The sequence below is a fragment of the Dendropsophus ebraccatus genome, chromosome 1 (genome assembly GCF_027789765.1).
Source record: "Dendropsophus ebraccatus isolate aDenEbr1 chromosome 1, aDenEbr1.pat, whole genome shotgun sequence".
NCBI lineage: Eukaryota > Metazoa > Chordata > Amphibia > Anura > Hylidae > Dendropsophus > Dendropsophus ebraccatus.
In genome coordinates this window covers 86,211,902-86,225,572 of record NC_091454.1, presented here as the reverse complement: position 1 = coordinate 86,225,572, position 13,671 = coordinate 86,211,902, and the positions used below count along the sequence as shown (strand labels likewise).

The following is a 13,671-nucleotide window of genomic DNA, read 5'->3' as shown; positions in this document are numbered from 1 at the left end:
AATAAACATAATAACTGAAGCATGTTAGCCCCCGTACAATGAATATGTTGCCCTCAATGTATCCAGTGGAACAGAGGGGACCCCACCTCAGACCCTGACGCATGTTTCGCCTCACCGACTTCCAATTGTTTTTATGGGTGTTTTTTAATTATGTCCTATGGAAGTGTATCATAAAGCTATTCTATTTACCTTATATACTGTAGTTTTTTGTTTGCATTTCTTTTCTCAGGGGATCTAAGGATAGTGGCCCATTGAAGTCAGCAGCTGATCATGGTCTTAGACCAAAGGATTATCGTCCTGAACAATAATCCTTTGATGTAATAGGGCCTTTAGACTTGACTGCAGTGAATTGTTTCCTTACAGTTAGCTGACACTGTTTTCACCAGAGAATATTAGAAAAATGATCTTGAACAAACCTGTTTGTGAAATGACACCATCCACAGTGCGGATCATAGGCTGACAGGCAATCATTGCACGATTCATGTTGTTCACAATTTGCAATCTTTAGGCGTTTTATCTAGATAAATAAGCCATCATGTGTATAGAAAATAATACATACATTTTAATACAATATTGGACAGAGCCCTGTCTTTATTTTTAATGGGAAATTTCCATGACACATATAAATAGTTTAATAATGTCCAAATGTATATGGTTCTCGATTATGGTAGTCAGTATGGAGTATATAAACATATTCTACTAAATGTATAATTCAGTTCTGATTGTCTCAACCTTGTACATACTCACAGAAGATGATTTTTATAGTCAAAATTGTGATTACAGATCTTCACAAATTCTGAACATGTTATCTATCATAAGATCCACAAATGTTTGTGTATAAATGCAATCACTCAATGGTCAGACAAGTAAACCACCAAGACTTTGATGTCCTACCTGTGTTAATAGTGTAGGAGATGACCTTATATTGGTTGCTATAGGCAAAACTAGAAAGTTTTGGTGTCAGGCAGACTTAAAAATCTGGATCATTGTTTAATTTTTAAGACCAGTAATAAATTGTTTCCCAACTGAGAAATCACAAAATTGCACTCATTACTTAAAGGGGTTATCCAGTGTTAAGAAAACATTTCTTTCCTTCCTTCTTTCTTTTTCTTCTGGAGACAGCACCACTCTTGTCTCCAATTTGGGTGGGATTTTGCAACTCAGTTCCATTGAAGTGAATAGAGCTTAAAGTCACTGTCGTGAATTATTTTTTGCAGAAATCAATAGTCCAGGCGATTTTAAGAATCTTTGTAATTGGGTTTATTAGGCAAATATGCCATTATCTGCATTTAAAAAGCCTTTTCCCAGCCCCCCTTCCCTCCTCTTTTCCATCCACTGCAAAAAAATCAGGAAATTGTGACTTGTTGCATCAGACACAACCCAGTCTGTTCTAGGGAGAGGGGAGGGAGGAGCGAGTTAGCCAGCAGCAGAGAGCTGAGAACAAAGGTTTACACAGACACTAGCTGGGTGACTCAGAGGTCAGAGAGGTCAGTGGAGATAGAGGGTGATGTTGCTGTAAATTAACTGTTTGTTGTCCTGTTTTGGTATTTTATTTTCATCTCTCCATAGGAGAACAATGAAGACAGGGGGGAGAGCTTCAAACTGCTTTTTCATGATAGAAATTTTTCGGGGAATAAACCCAATTATAAAGTTTCTTAAAATCTCCTGGACTATTGATTTCTGCAAAATAAATTTCACAACAGTGACTCTTTAACTGCAAACCACACCTGAACACAAGAGTCATAACCATGTTTCTAAGGCTGGATAATCCATTGAAGTGTGTAAAGACCCCCATAGTTTATCAGGTAACTCTTGATTGGGTTTGAATGGAGACACATGTTGTATAACTGAGGTATACTGGGGAGAAAGTATACACAAAGCAGTTGTTACTATATTCATCTACTCCTCCTTGCAGACCCTTCAAAGGGATGAGAAATTAAGAAGTCTATAATCAATTCAAAACATTTGCTGAAATTCATCTGCTTGACTAAACTAAACTGCTGTGACAGTTTCTATAATTTAACAACAGAAAAGAACATATATATTTACTTATGTCCGGTAAAAAAAAAAAATACTAACCTCTTTTTTAGTGGCAACATATAGATAGTTGCTGTCAACAGGGTCCATGTGAATTGTATGGAATATTGGAACTCCATCTGTAAATGTATACAACACTTCTGGACAGTTTGCAGTGTAGTTGGAGTTTAAAGTAACCTGAGTCCAAAATATACAAAATGAATATATATAATATTTTTTTCAAGGTAAACAGAACAATTTGAATATTCAGAAGCATAGACCAGGAGAGGCAAGATAGCATAGGGTGTGGTTTTGCAGCTACAAATGGTAATACTACACACAACCCGAGGCAGGGGTTGCACTGTTTTTGCTAGAAAGTAGCTGTGCTTTTCTAATTCTGGATAACCCTTTAAGATCACCCTCATAAACACTTGCAAACTACCACAGACTGCCTTATCCCTTATCAGTCCTTTAGGCCGGTGCTTCTCAAACAGTGAGGCGCCCCCTAGTTGTTGGGGAGGCCCAGCTGGGGAGGCAGTTTTCACAAAAGTAACTATGATCTGGACAGTCCTTTTGCTGTTTGCAAAAATCTCCATTTTAGCAACATTATTAATTTATTTTATACTTGCTTTATTAGTATATAGAGCTTGGGAGTTGGGTGAATGGTAGCCCTAGCATTATTTTTAGCTTTTAAATGGACTTTCACCACATGTAGTAAGGCCCCGGCATCCTCTTGGCCAGTCTGGTGAGGCCCAGGCATTGCCTTGGTCTGTTGGGTGAGGCTCCAGTAGAAATAGTTTGAGAAGCGCTGCTTTAGGCAGATAGGTGCTACATTATACATAGGCTTGCTTTTCTCTTTTCAGATTTGTTGATTTGGAAATAAGAGGAAGGGGAACTAGCAATGTTATTTCCCTCTCTCAAGTGGCCAGTTTAGAATTAGGATGGGTAGCCATGGTTTAATGCAAGTTCACTTCCCACAGTAGAAGGTCAAAACCTGCTTCTATGGCAAATATGCAACACAATATCCCACACAGATGATCACTTTATAATGCCTGTTTATGAAGATGCTGCTTATGCCAAACACCCATTTATTATTCAGGCAGTCTTTGAGTTTAAAGTAGAAAATACTTATATATCTGGGTGCCAGAGACAAAGTGATGGAAATAAATAAAAATAAAACAAAACAAACTGTGATTCTCAGCTTAGGTTAGACATTCTCCAAATGCACCAGATTTGTAAAAGAGGTGCAGGCTTGTGTATATTTAGACTGTCAGGTTTGCACCTTTTATAAGTTGGCTTAGTTTTTTTATGCATTTTTGTTGCATTTCCGGTTCATTTGTGATGCAGTGTTGGCATATGTCACACTCCCACTTTTCTCACTTCCCAGTCCCTTTCTCAAACAAGGTTTCTTTAAAAAAAAAAAAAGTCTAAAACACATTGAAAATGTAATACACATTATTTCTCCATCACTTTGACTCATACACAATATATCATGTATGCTGTGGTGACCTACCTTAAGCAATTTTCCATTTTCTGTGCCAAGAAAGATTACCAGTCTCTTCTCTACTTCTTTTACATGTACAGCAGTTAAGCCTCCATGGGTCAGTGTTGGAGTTTGATGTAATGGTAAGAGATCAGGATATATGTCCTACAATAAAAAGGACATGTTTATAACCTTTTACCCTATGATGGTAATACAAATCGGGTTGTCTCAGATGAGACACCCTTTTTAAATAAAACTTTGCCTTTGTATTGAAGAATATTTGTATATTAAAACAATGGTTTCTAGCTAAACCTCTAGTTTTCTCGTAAACTAGCTAAACAGCTAAAGATTCATGGGCACTGTTCCTGGTAAACTGTGCGGCGTGTGACTGTGCAGCTTAGAGGGAAGCCCCGCTCACTACCACCAAACATCCGCTCACTTTTTCAGCCAAAGCCAGGAATGGATATTAAAAGAGGAGAAATCTCAGTCTTTCCATTATGACCTGTTCTCTGTCTATAGTCTGTTCCTGGCTTTGGCTAAAAAGAAAAATAAATCTGTCAGATATCTGTTGGTGTAATAGGACCCTAAGTGCAATGGCTGCTGGATTTGTTATTGGGTGCTCTGCCCCTTTAACCCCTGTTTGGGCCTTAATGACCAGGCTCATTTTTCAAAATCTGACCTGTCTCATTTAATGCGCTTATAGCTCAGTGATGCTTTAACGTATGCTAGCGATTCTGAGATTGTTTTTTCAAAACATATAGTACTTTAAGTTAGTGGAAAAATTTGGTCACTGTCTTGTGTGTTTTTTGTGAAAAACATCACAATATAATGAAAAATTTGAAAATTTTGCACTTTACGAACTTTGAAATTCTTTGCCTCTAAAAAAAAAAAAGGCACATGACAAAAATTAGTTAGTAAGTCACATTATCAATATGTCCTCTTTATTCTGGCTTCATTTCGTAAACATATTTCACTTTTTTAGGGTGTTACGGGGCTTAGAAATGTATTAGCAAATTATCAAATTTTCATGAAATTTCCAAAACTGATTTTTTTAGGGACCAGTTCTTTTTTTAAGTTGATTTAGGAGGCTTGTATACTGGAACCCCCATAAGTGACCCCATTTTGAAAACTAGACACCTTAAAGAATTAATCTAGGGGTATAATGAGCATTTTAACCCTACAGGGGCTGGAGGAAAGTATTCACAATTAGGCCCGCAAAAAAATGAAAAAAAAAAAATTCCAATAATATATTTGTTAAGATTAAAGTATCTCATTTTAATAATAAACATGAGAGAAAATGCACCCCAAATTTTGTAAATCAGGTTCTCCTGAGTACAATGGTACCCCATATGTGGGCGTAAACCACTGTATGGGCACACTGCGGGGCTCAGAAGGGAAGGAGCGCCTATTAGCATTTCCAGTTCAGATTTTGCTGAAGAAGTTTCTGAGCGCCAGGTGCGTTTGCAGAGCCCCTGTAGGGTCAGCAGAATAGAACCCCCCCCAAAAGTCACCCTATTTTGGAAAGTACACCCCTCAAAGAATACATCTTGGGGTGTGGTGACCATTTTGACCCCACAGGTATTAGAGGAAAGTATTCAAAAGAAGACAGTAAAAATGAAAAAATTTAATTTTTCCAATAATATGTTTGTTTAGTTTGAAATTTCTTAATTTCACGAGGAACAGGGGAGAAAACTCACCCCAATATATGTAACGCAAGTTCTCCTGAGTAGAACGGTACCCCATATGTGGGCATAAACCACTGTGTGGGCACACAGCAGGCTCAGAAGGAAAGGAGCGTCAATTAGCATTTCCAGTTCAGATTTTGCTGAAGAAGTTTCTGAGCGCCAGGTGCGTTTGCAGAGCCCCTGTAGTGTCAGCATAATAACCACCTCCAAAAGTCACCCCATTTAGGAAAGTGCACCCCTCAAAGAATACATCTTGGGGTGTGGTGACCATTTTGACCCCACAGGTATTAGAGGAAAGTATTCAAAAGAAGACAGTAAAAATGAAAAAATAGAATTTTTCCAATAACATGTTTGTTTATTTTGAAATTTAATATATATAACGCAGGTAATATATGTAACGCAGGTACTCCTGAGTAGAACGGTACCCCATATGTGGGCATAAACCACTGTGTGGGCACACAGTGGGCCTCAGAAGGAAGGGAGCGCCAATTAGCATTTTCAGTGCATGATTTTTTTGAAGAAGTTTCTGAGAGCCAGGTGCGTTTGCAGTGCCCCTGTAATGTCTACAGAATAGAACCCCCCCCCCCCAAAAGTCACCTCATTTTGGAAAGTACACCCCTCAAGGAATTCATCTTGGGGTGTGGTGAACATTTTGACCCCACAGGTATTGGAGGAAAGTATTCAAAACTAGACCGTAAAAATGAAAAAAATAGAATTTTTCCAATAAGAAGTTTGTTTAGTTTGAAATTTCTCAATTTCACTAGGAACAGGGGAGAAAAAGCACCCCATTTTGTAAAGGAGGTTCTCCTGAGTACAATGGTACCCCATATGTGGGCATAAACCACTGTATGGGCACACAGCAGGGCTCAGACGGTCAATCTGGGGTGGTCACGGGCAATCTGAGGTGGTTACAGGCAATCTGGGGGTGTTTACTGGCTGTTTGGGGTGGTTTTGGGCAATCTTGGGGTGTTTACTGGCTATATGGGGTGGTTATGGGCAATCTTGGGTTGTTTACTGGCTATCTAGGGGTGGTTACTGGCTATCTGGGGTGGTGATGGGCAATCTGGGGGTGTTCACTGGCTATCTGGGGTGGTGACGGGCAATCTGGTGGTGTTCACTGACTATCTGGGGTTGCAACGGGCAATCTGGGGTGGTGACGGGAAATCTGGGGTGGTGACGGGCAATCTGGGGTGGTTGCGAGCAATCTGGGGTGGTTACAGGCAATTTGGGGTAGTTACAGGCAGTCTGTGGCAATCTGGGGCGGTTACGGGCAATCTGTGGTGGTTACGGGCTGTCTGGAATGGTTATGGGCTATCTGGGGAGGATACGGGCAATCTGGGGAGATTACAGGCAATCTGGGGTAGTGACAGGCAATCTGGGGTGGTGACGGGCAATCTGGGATGGTTATGGGCTGTCTGGGATGGTTTTGGGCTGTCTGGGATGGTTATGGGCTATCTGGGGTGGATACAGTAAATCTGGGGTGGATACGGGCAATCTGGGATATTACGGACAATCTGGGGAGATTACAGGCAAACTAGGGTGGTTACAGGCAATCTGGGGTGGTGACGGGCAATCTGGGGTGGTTACAGGTAATATGGGGTGATTACAGGTAATCTGGGGTGGTTACAAGTAATCCAGGGTGGTTACGGGTAATCCAGGGCACTTTACTTTGGTGACAGGCGTAAAAAAGTGCCGGCACCATTTGGAACAAGCGATCAGTGGTATATAGTATATACCGCTGATCACTTGTACTGGGACCACACCGGGTGGTCATCGATCATTGCCCCATGCTCTCCGCCACCTCCGGTGGTGGAGAGAATGAAGCTTTGATCATTTTTAGGAATCCATCACTGTGAACAGAGTCTGTTCACAGAGATGGCGGCGGCCGTCTTGGATCAGATGGCCGCCCTGGGAGGGGAGGGTCAGTGACCAGGTCACTAGGGTTAATTTTGGGGACAGGGGGGGGACATGTTCTCATCTCCTCTCACTGTGGATTCACGGTGAGAAGAGATGAAAGCGTTCAGCCGCGCTGGCAATGTCTGTTACCGGTGGCCGCCGTTATACTGATAATAACGGCAATCGCCGGTGAGGGGACTTGCCGGGACTGAGCCCACACTCTGCCCCAACCCCTCAGCTACTTCCGGTAGCTGAGAGGAGGGGGCTGCGGGCATTACCGGCACCGCTGCACTATTCTGCACCATCGCCATAAAGAGCTAATGGCAGCAGAATAGAGCCCATTAGTGATCGCCGTAAAAATCTGCGGTCACTAATAACATAATACATGTATTCTCTGGGTCACTACGGTTACGGCGATACCACATTTGTGTAGGTTTTTTTTTAACTATTACCGCTTTGGCGCAATAGAAACTATCTTCCTAGCAAAAACCCACAAAAACTGTTGCTGCATTGCAAGATCCATAGCGTTCTCATCTTTTGCGCGACAGAGCTGGTTTTGGGCTTATTTTTTGCGGGAAGATCTGTAGTTTCTATTGATACCAATTTTTATATGTATATGACTTTTTGATCTCTTTTATGACTTATTTTCTAAAGTGGATTGATAAAATACAGCTATTCTGGTACTGTTTTTTTTATTATTTTTTTTACAGCGTGTGTCATGCGATATAATTATTGATACAGTTTTATAGATTGGGTTGTTACGGACGTGGCGATACCAAATATATATAGGATTTGTGGTTTTGATCACTTTTATGTCACGTTTTATTGGGTATATGGAATGTAATGCATCTTTATTATTGGGGGGTGGGCTGGGGGAGGCTGTGTTGTGTTTGGTGCACATTTTTTTTCACTTTTTTTTACTTTTACACTAGTGTACATTACTGTACACTAGTGTTAAATACTTAGATCACTGATACAATACATTGCAGTACCTAATGTACTGCAATGTATTGTATCATGCCTCATGCTGACAGGCAATAGCCACAGCCACCCCTGTCAGCATGAGGCTTGAGGGCGGTAATTTATTCCGATGCGCCCGCCGTTAAAAGGCATACGCATCAGAATAAAGCCCATTAGTGGCCGCCGTGAAAAGGCAGCATGGCGGTCACTAAGGGGTTAAAGAGTCACTGTTGTATTTTTTATTTTTATTTTTTTGTGCAGAAATCAATAGTCCAGGCGATTTTAAGAAACTTTGTAATTGGGTTTATTAGGCAAATATGCCATTATCTGCATTCAAAAAGCCTTTTCCCAGGTCCCCCCCCCCCCCATCCCTCCTCTTTTCCATTTACTGCAAATTATCAGGAAATTGTGTCTTGTTGCATCAGACACAACCCTGCCTGTTCTATAGAGAGAGGAGAGGGGAGGAGGGAGGTGAGTCAATGGCCGTACTTTTATGCTGTGTGAACATAGCCTAAAGGCCGACAATTGGAGCTCTGGTCCTTGTAGTTGCTGTTGCGAAGTTCAGGGAACTTCTAGCGTAGCAAGCTGTTACATGGCTAGCTGCACCAGAAGCTCAAAACAAGGAGAGTATAATTTTTTGTTAGCCTTGCTCCATATATGTTCCTATGAGGGTGGGGGGGGGGGGAGGTTGTCCTGCTTCCTGTTGGGCATTTATTATAATTTATGCCTGGAAGCATGCATAAATCATGGTAAAAATATACAACAGCTCCAGAGCTTGTGTCAATTTCTGAGACTGCCGCATGGCATCCTCAGATTCAATGGATTTACTGAGGGGCGTGTATCTCCCAGTAGATCCGGCATGGTGTGGGCATCTATGTTGGTCTTAATGTGCACATTTGTGGATTTGTTCACTGACACGTTTAACTCATTTGTTAAGGATCCCTTGGGGGTTTCTATCATTTTTATGGCAACAATAGCACCAAATTCAGTTTTATTAATGCCATCAAAATGACAGGAGCTCTTATGACCTTTACTATAAGCCTTCTGTCAATTAAGTTAAATACATGGGCAGATTTGCACATCTAGGCTATGTTCACACTACGTAAGTCTCCGGACGTAGCGCGTTCCGTGAATAAGCGGCCGGAGACTTAGGTAATTTGCGTACAATGGAAAGTATACGATGTACGGCTGCACAGTTCACACTACGTACGAACTTATGCCCGGATCGTACGCGGCGCCGTAAAAAATGAACCAGACCATTGTTTGAGGACGAAAATGCAGAAATTTACGCCCGTAGCGTAACATGCGGCCCCCTACGTAGTGGTGATTTCTTCATTTTGCAAGCTTTTTGTGCCGATCCAAAAGGTTCTGGGGGTGTCCAGGGCTAGGCGACGATTTCCAAGTAAAAGACCGCTGTCAGATCGCTACGTAGGGCGTTCGGGAAGCGTAAGTAGACTACGGGCGTAAGTTCCCGGTCCATACGTAGCCAGCCGCAACTTGCGTAAATTCCTGGCCGGAGTTTAACACGTATATGTCCGGCCGCGAAAATATGCGGCCGGACATATACGTAGTGTGAACATAGCCTTACTGTTATTGCAATGCAAAAAAAAATAAAAATTAAAATGTAGCAGCACCTTGGGAGCACTAAGATATATGTGCAAGCATGTACTATAATACTTTTATTATTTTAAACTACCTTACTGTTATATTTACCTAAAAGTTTGAGATTCTTAGTATACATTTTATTCAAACTATGTGAGACCATCTGTCATAAGTCGCCATGCACTCAGGTTAGGTGGTTCAGATAATTTTGACAAAATGTGAAAACCTTAAATTGTCACTGTGGTTATAACTTACAAAACCTAAATCAACAGTAGATGTTATATAAAGCAAGTTTCCAATTTACTTTCTTTTTTTTCTTTTTTTTTTAGTTATCATGGAAAATACGGCACTTCCTGTGTTCTGTGTTTTTTTTCAGAGTCAGAAAATAGGAAGTCCTGTGTATTCCAGGTCATCTTAGCGCTCACAGAGAAAAGGCAGTCATGTGATTTATGGACACATTGAGGGAGATATATCAAAGGGTGTAAAATTTAGACTGGTGCAAACTGCCCACAGCAACCAATCACAGCTCAGCTTTCCTTTCAGCACTGCCTAAAGCTGAGCTGTGATTGGTTGCACCAGTCTAAATTTTACACCCTTTGATAAATCTCCCCCATTGAGTCATGACACTCTATACTGGTCAGACTTCCTGTGTTTAGTGTCTTTGCTTTTTAGCATGATAACAACAAAAAACAATGAATGTGAATTTCAAACTTGCTTTATTTGACATCTACTACAGATTTAGATTTTGAAAGTTTTAACAACAATGGCAATTTAAATTTGTAAACCTAGCAGTACTGTGATAAATGGAAGCCATAGTGCATGATCTGAACAGAGCCTTACATACCATTATTATTATTCAACCTTTAAGGCCAGATATACATGTACCAGATTCGTAGCGGATTTCACGCTGCGAATTTGTTCCCTTGCCTGTTAGTTTCTATGAGAATCCATACTCGCAGTGGGATTCTCATCCTGCTGCGAGTATGTAAGTGACAGCCCCCTTAACCGCCCGTCAGCTGGAGCATACATTACCTGCTTCACGCTTGCTTCAGGGCTTCCGGAGTCTGGACGTCCCGCTCAGCCAATGAGTGGCTGCAGTTAGGCATCGCACTGATTGGCTGAGCGGGACGTCCAGCCGGGATCTGGTACGTGTAAATTTGCTCTTAAAAAGTTTCTTAACATCGCTTGTGCTATTGATATTTATTGATTTTGAAAAAATTACATTTAAATGACAATTACGCTAAAAATATGGTTAATACTTACATTTGACTCTGAATTGGTAACTTTAAAGTCTTCAGTGATATTGAATGTTTGTGCTATGTCAAAGACAGTAAAATTATAAATGCACAACGCTGTTCTGTCTGTGGATACTGTACTGTTTGTTGTAAATATTCCAGCCCAGAGGAAACCTCCTAATGTCTGAACGGCAAATGAGGATAAGATGATCTGTCTTTCTGGTTTGCTGCCACATGAGAGATTGGACTGGATATGAAAGTTCAACACGTCTGCTCCTTTTAGCACAACAACCTTGGCGCTATTACCAACAGTGCGGTAATAAGGGAAAATAAACATGTCCTTCCATTGGAATGCATCAACATAGTTCAGACCAACTGTGTTTTCAACAGAATTGTCTTTAGGAACCTTAATTATAAATTCATCCTTAACTCTTGTCCATAAAACGATAGTTCGTACATTGTTACAAGAGGCTTCAGTATTCTGAAATTTTGCAATTACTAAGTTGATGGAATCTTCTTTGAAGGATATGAAGCCCCTTGCAGGTTGGTAAGGGTCCTGGGGCACAAAACATTTGCTAGCTGGTCTTACAGCACTTAGGTTGCCCACATGTAGCTCCCTGCATGACCCACTCTCCTCATTCCAGCAAGTGAGCACAGTGTCATGGTAGACAAGTAAGATTTTGTTATAGTACCTTGGTTTGTGGTCAATGTCATTGCAGATTTTTTCATTTTCGCCAAATGGTCCTGCTGTTTTCAGTGGGTACAGAGTGTGATTAAATTGATACAGGCAATTCTCTGTGGCGACTATAACATATTGTCTCCCAACAGCAATGTTGTTGATAGGATGTTTGAAAAGGAAAGGTTTCTCGTTGTACACAGGATTTGTCAGCACGAAGATGAAGGAAAGAGAGAGCAGAATCCGTAACATCTTGAGCCACCAGCCTCCAGTGTAGCTCCGCAGTTACAGTGTGTCAAGTCCTGGAGTTGTCTTGCACATCTTGCTGAAATCCTATATGTTAGAAGTATTTGGCAATTGTGCACTAGTTCCTGTTTTTAAAACCTGAATTTATAACTGATCTCTAGTGTGTAGAAGTGCCGACTTCCTATATATTACGAAAGCATTCAAAGGGAGGTGCAGGAAGGTTTAATTTTGTTATGTTTTGCTGTGCGTATGACATGTTCACAATTCATAGTCGTTCCTTCTTATTTCTTGTAATTTCCCAGAAACAACAAGACTCTTGTCTCCAGCTTAGGCGGGTTTTGCTGCTCAGTTCCATTGAAGTGAATGGAACTTAATTGCAAACCGCACCTGAACTGTAGACATGAGTCGTGTTGTCTCTGAAAGAAAGTGGCCATGTTTTTGTAGCACTGGATAACCCATTTAAAGTTCATAACAGAAAATTGAACTGATTGTCTATCATTATTAGATATGTGCACTACAGCTCATGTGCATGGTTTGTAGATCCTACCCATTATAATTTACACCTGCTTTTGGCTTCACAGCTGAATCACAAAACTGCAGCAAAATAGCAATGAGTGCTGAATTTCAGTGCTGATTCCTCACTGAAAATTCCACCTGAAAATATAGTGCTGAGCCAAACTCCATTGAGTTCAATGGAATTTTTGCTCTGCAGTTTACACAGCAGAATTTTCTTGTGGAATTTTCTGTGACGGATCCACTTTCCGCCATAAAATTGACATCTTAAAGGGGTTATCCAGCGCTACAAAAACATGGCCACTTTCTCCCTACTGTTGTCTCCAAATTGGGTGGGGTTTTGAAACTCAGTTTCATTGAAGTAAATGGAGCTTAATTGCAAACCACACCTGAACTGGAGACAACAGTAGGGGGAAAAGAGGCCATGTTTTTGTAGCGCTAGATAACCCCTTTAATTCTTCTGGTGGATTCTGCTGGTGGAATTCCATTGAAATGAATTGAGCAGTGAGTTTCTGCTCTGAAATTTTTCAGTGCGGAATCCACGTGGAATTGAAAGAAATGAATGAATTTGATTAAATGAAAAATGAATTTACGTGGAATTCCGCCAGAGGTGATTCTGAGCAGAAAACTTTCAAAATGGAATTCCACGAGAACACTTTCTGCCCGGAAAACTTTACTCACTGGTTCAATGCTGATTCCTCAGTGTGAACTGTCCCTCAGAGTACCCTGAAACACAGTCATTAACTGGAACAAAAACAGGTGGGAAGGAGGTATGAAACTGGGTGAGGAACAGCCAAACTCTAATACAAAGGTTAGGTTGTAGAAGACAGTTTCATGGCAAGACTGAGCCAAGCAATAAGACATGCTAGTTATATTGCATCAATAAGATTCCTCCCAGGCAAATATTTCAAAGCAGACTGGGGTTTCAAGATGTGCTGTTGAAATTTTTTTGAAAATGCATACAGACAGATATATAGTGAATGTCATCAATAACTTTCTACAACATAAAGAATTAAAAAGAAATCCTAGCATTGATGTTATGGCCAACATAAAGCCCTGATCTCAAATTCATTGAGCCTGTCTGGGAATACACAAAGAGACAGCAGAATCACAGAAGATCTGTGATTAGTTCTCCAAGATGTTTAGAACAACCTCCCTGCCAAGCTCCTTGACAATGTGCAAGTATATCTAGAATAAGTGATCGTGTCACACCAAATATCTCTACTGATTTATTTTCTGTTCATTTACTTTGCATTGTGTTAATTCATACTTTGAAAAATCTAAAATATAAAAAACATTCTGGTTTAACACATTTTTACTTAATACTTAAAAGGTTCACCTGGCAAGGCCCTTTTTGAC

The 13,671-nt window shown here is 40.7% G+C and overlaps 1 protein-coding gene across 1 annotated transcript in view; it reads right to left on the bottom strand.

Moving 5' to 3' along the window:
* Nucleotides 1-11,898, bottom strand: part of PLXNC1 (plexin C1) — a 62,545-nt gene extending 50,647 nt beyond the window's left edge. The window contains exons 1-4 of the mRNA XM_069974253.1: nt 10,906-11,898; nt 3,530-3,664; nt 2,080-2,214; nt 417-517 (exon numbers count right to left, since the gene is read on the bottom strand). Of these exons, the coding sequence (XP_069830354.1) occupies nt 417-517; nt 2,080-2,214; nt 3,530-3,664; nt 10,906-11,805 (1,271 nt within the window). The 5' untranslated portion in view covers nt 11,806-11,898. The remainder of the gene's footprint in view (nt 1-416; nt 518-2,079; nt 2,215-3,529; nt 3,665-10,905) is intronic.
* Between the last annotated feature and the right edge of the window lie 1,773 nt (nt 11,899-13,671).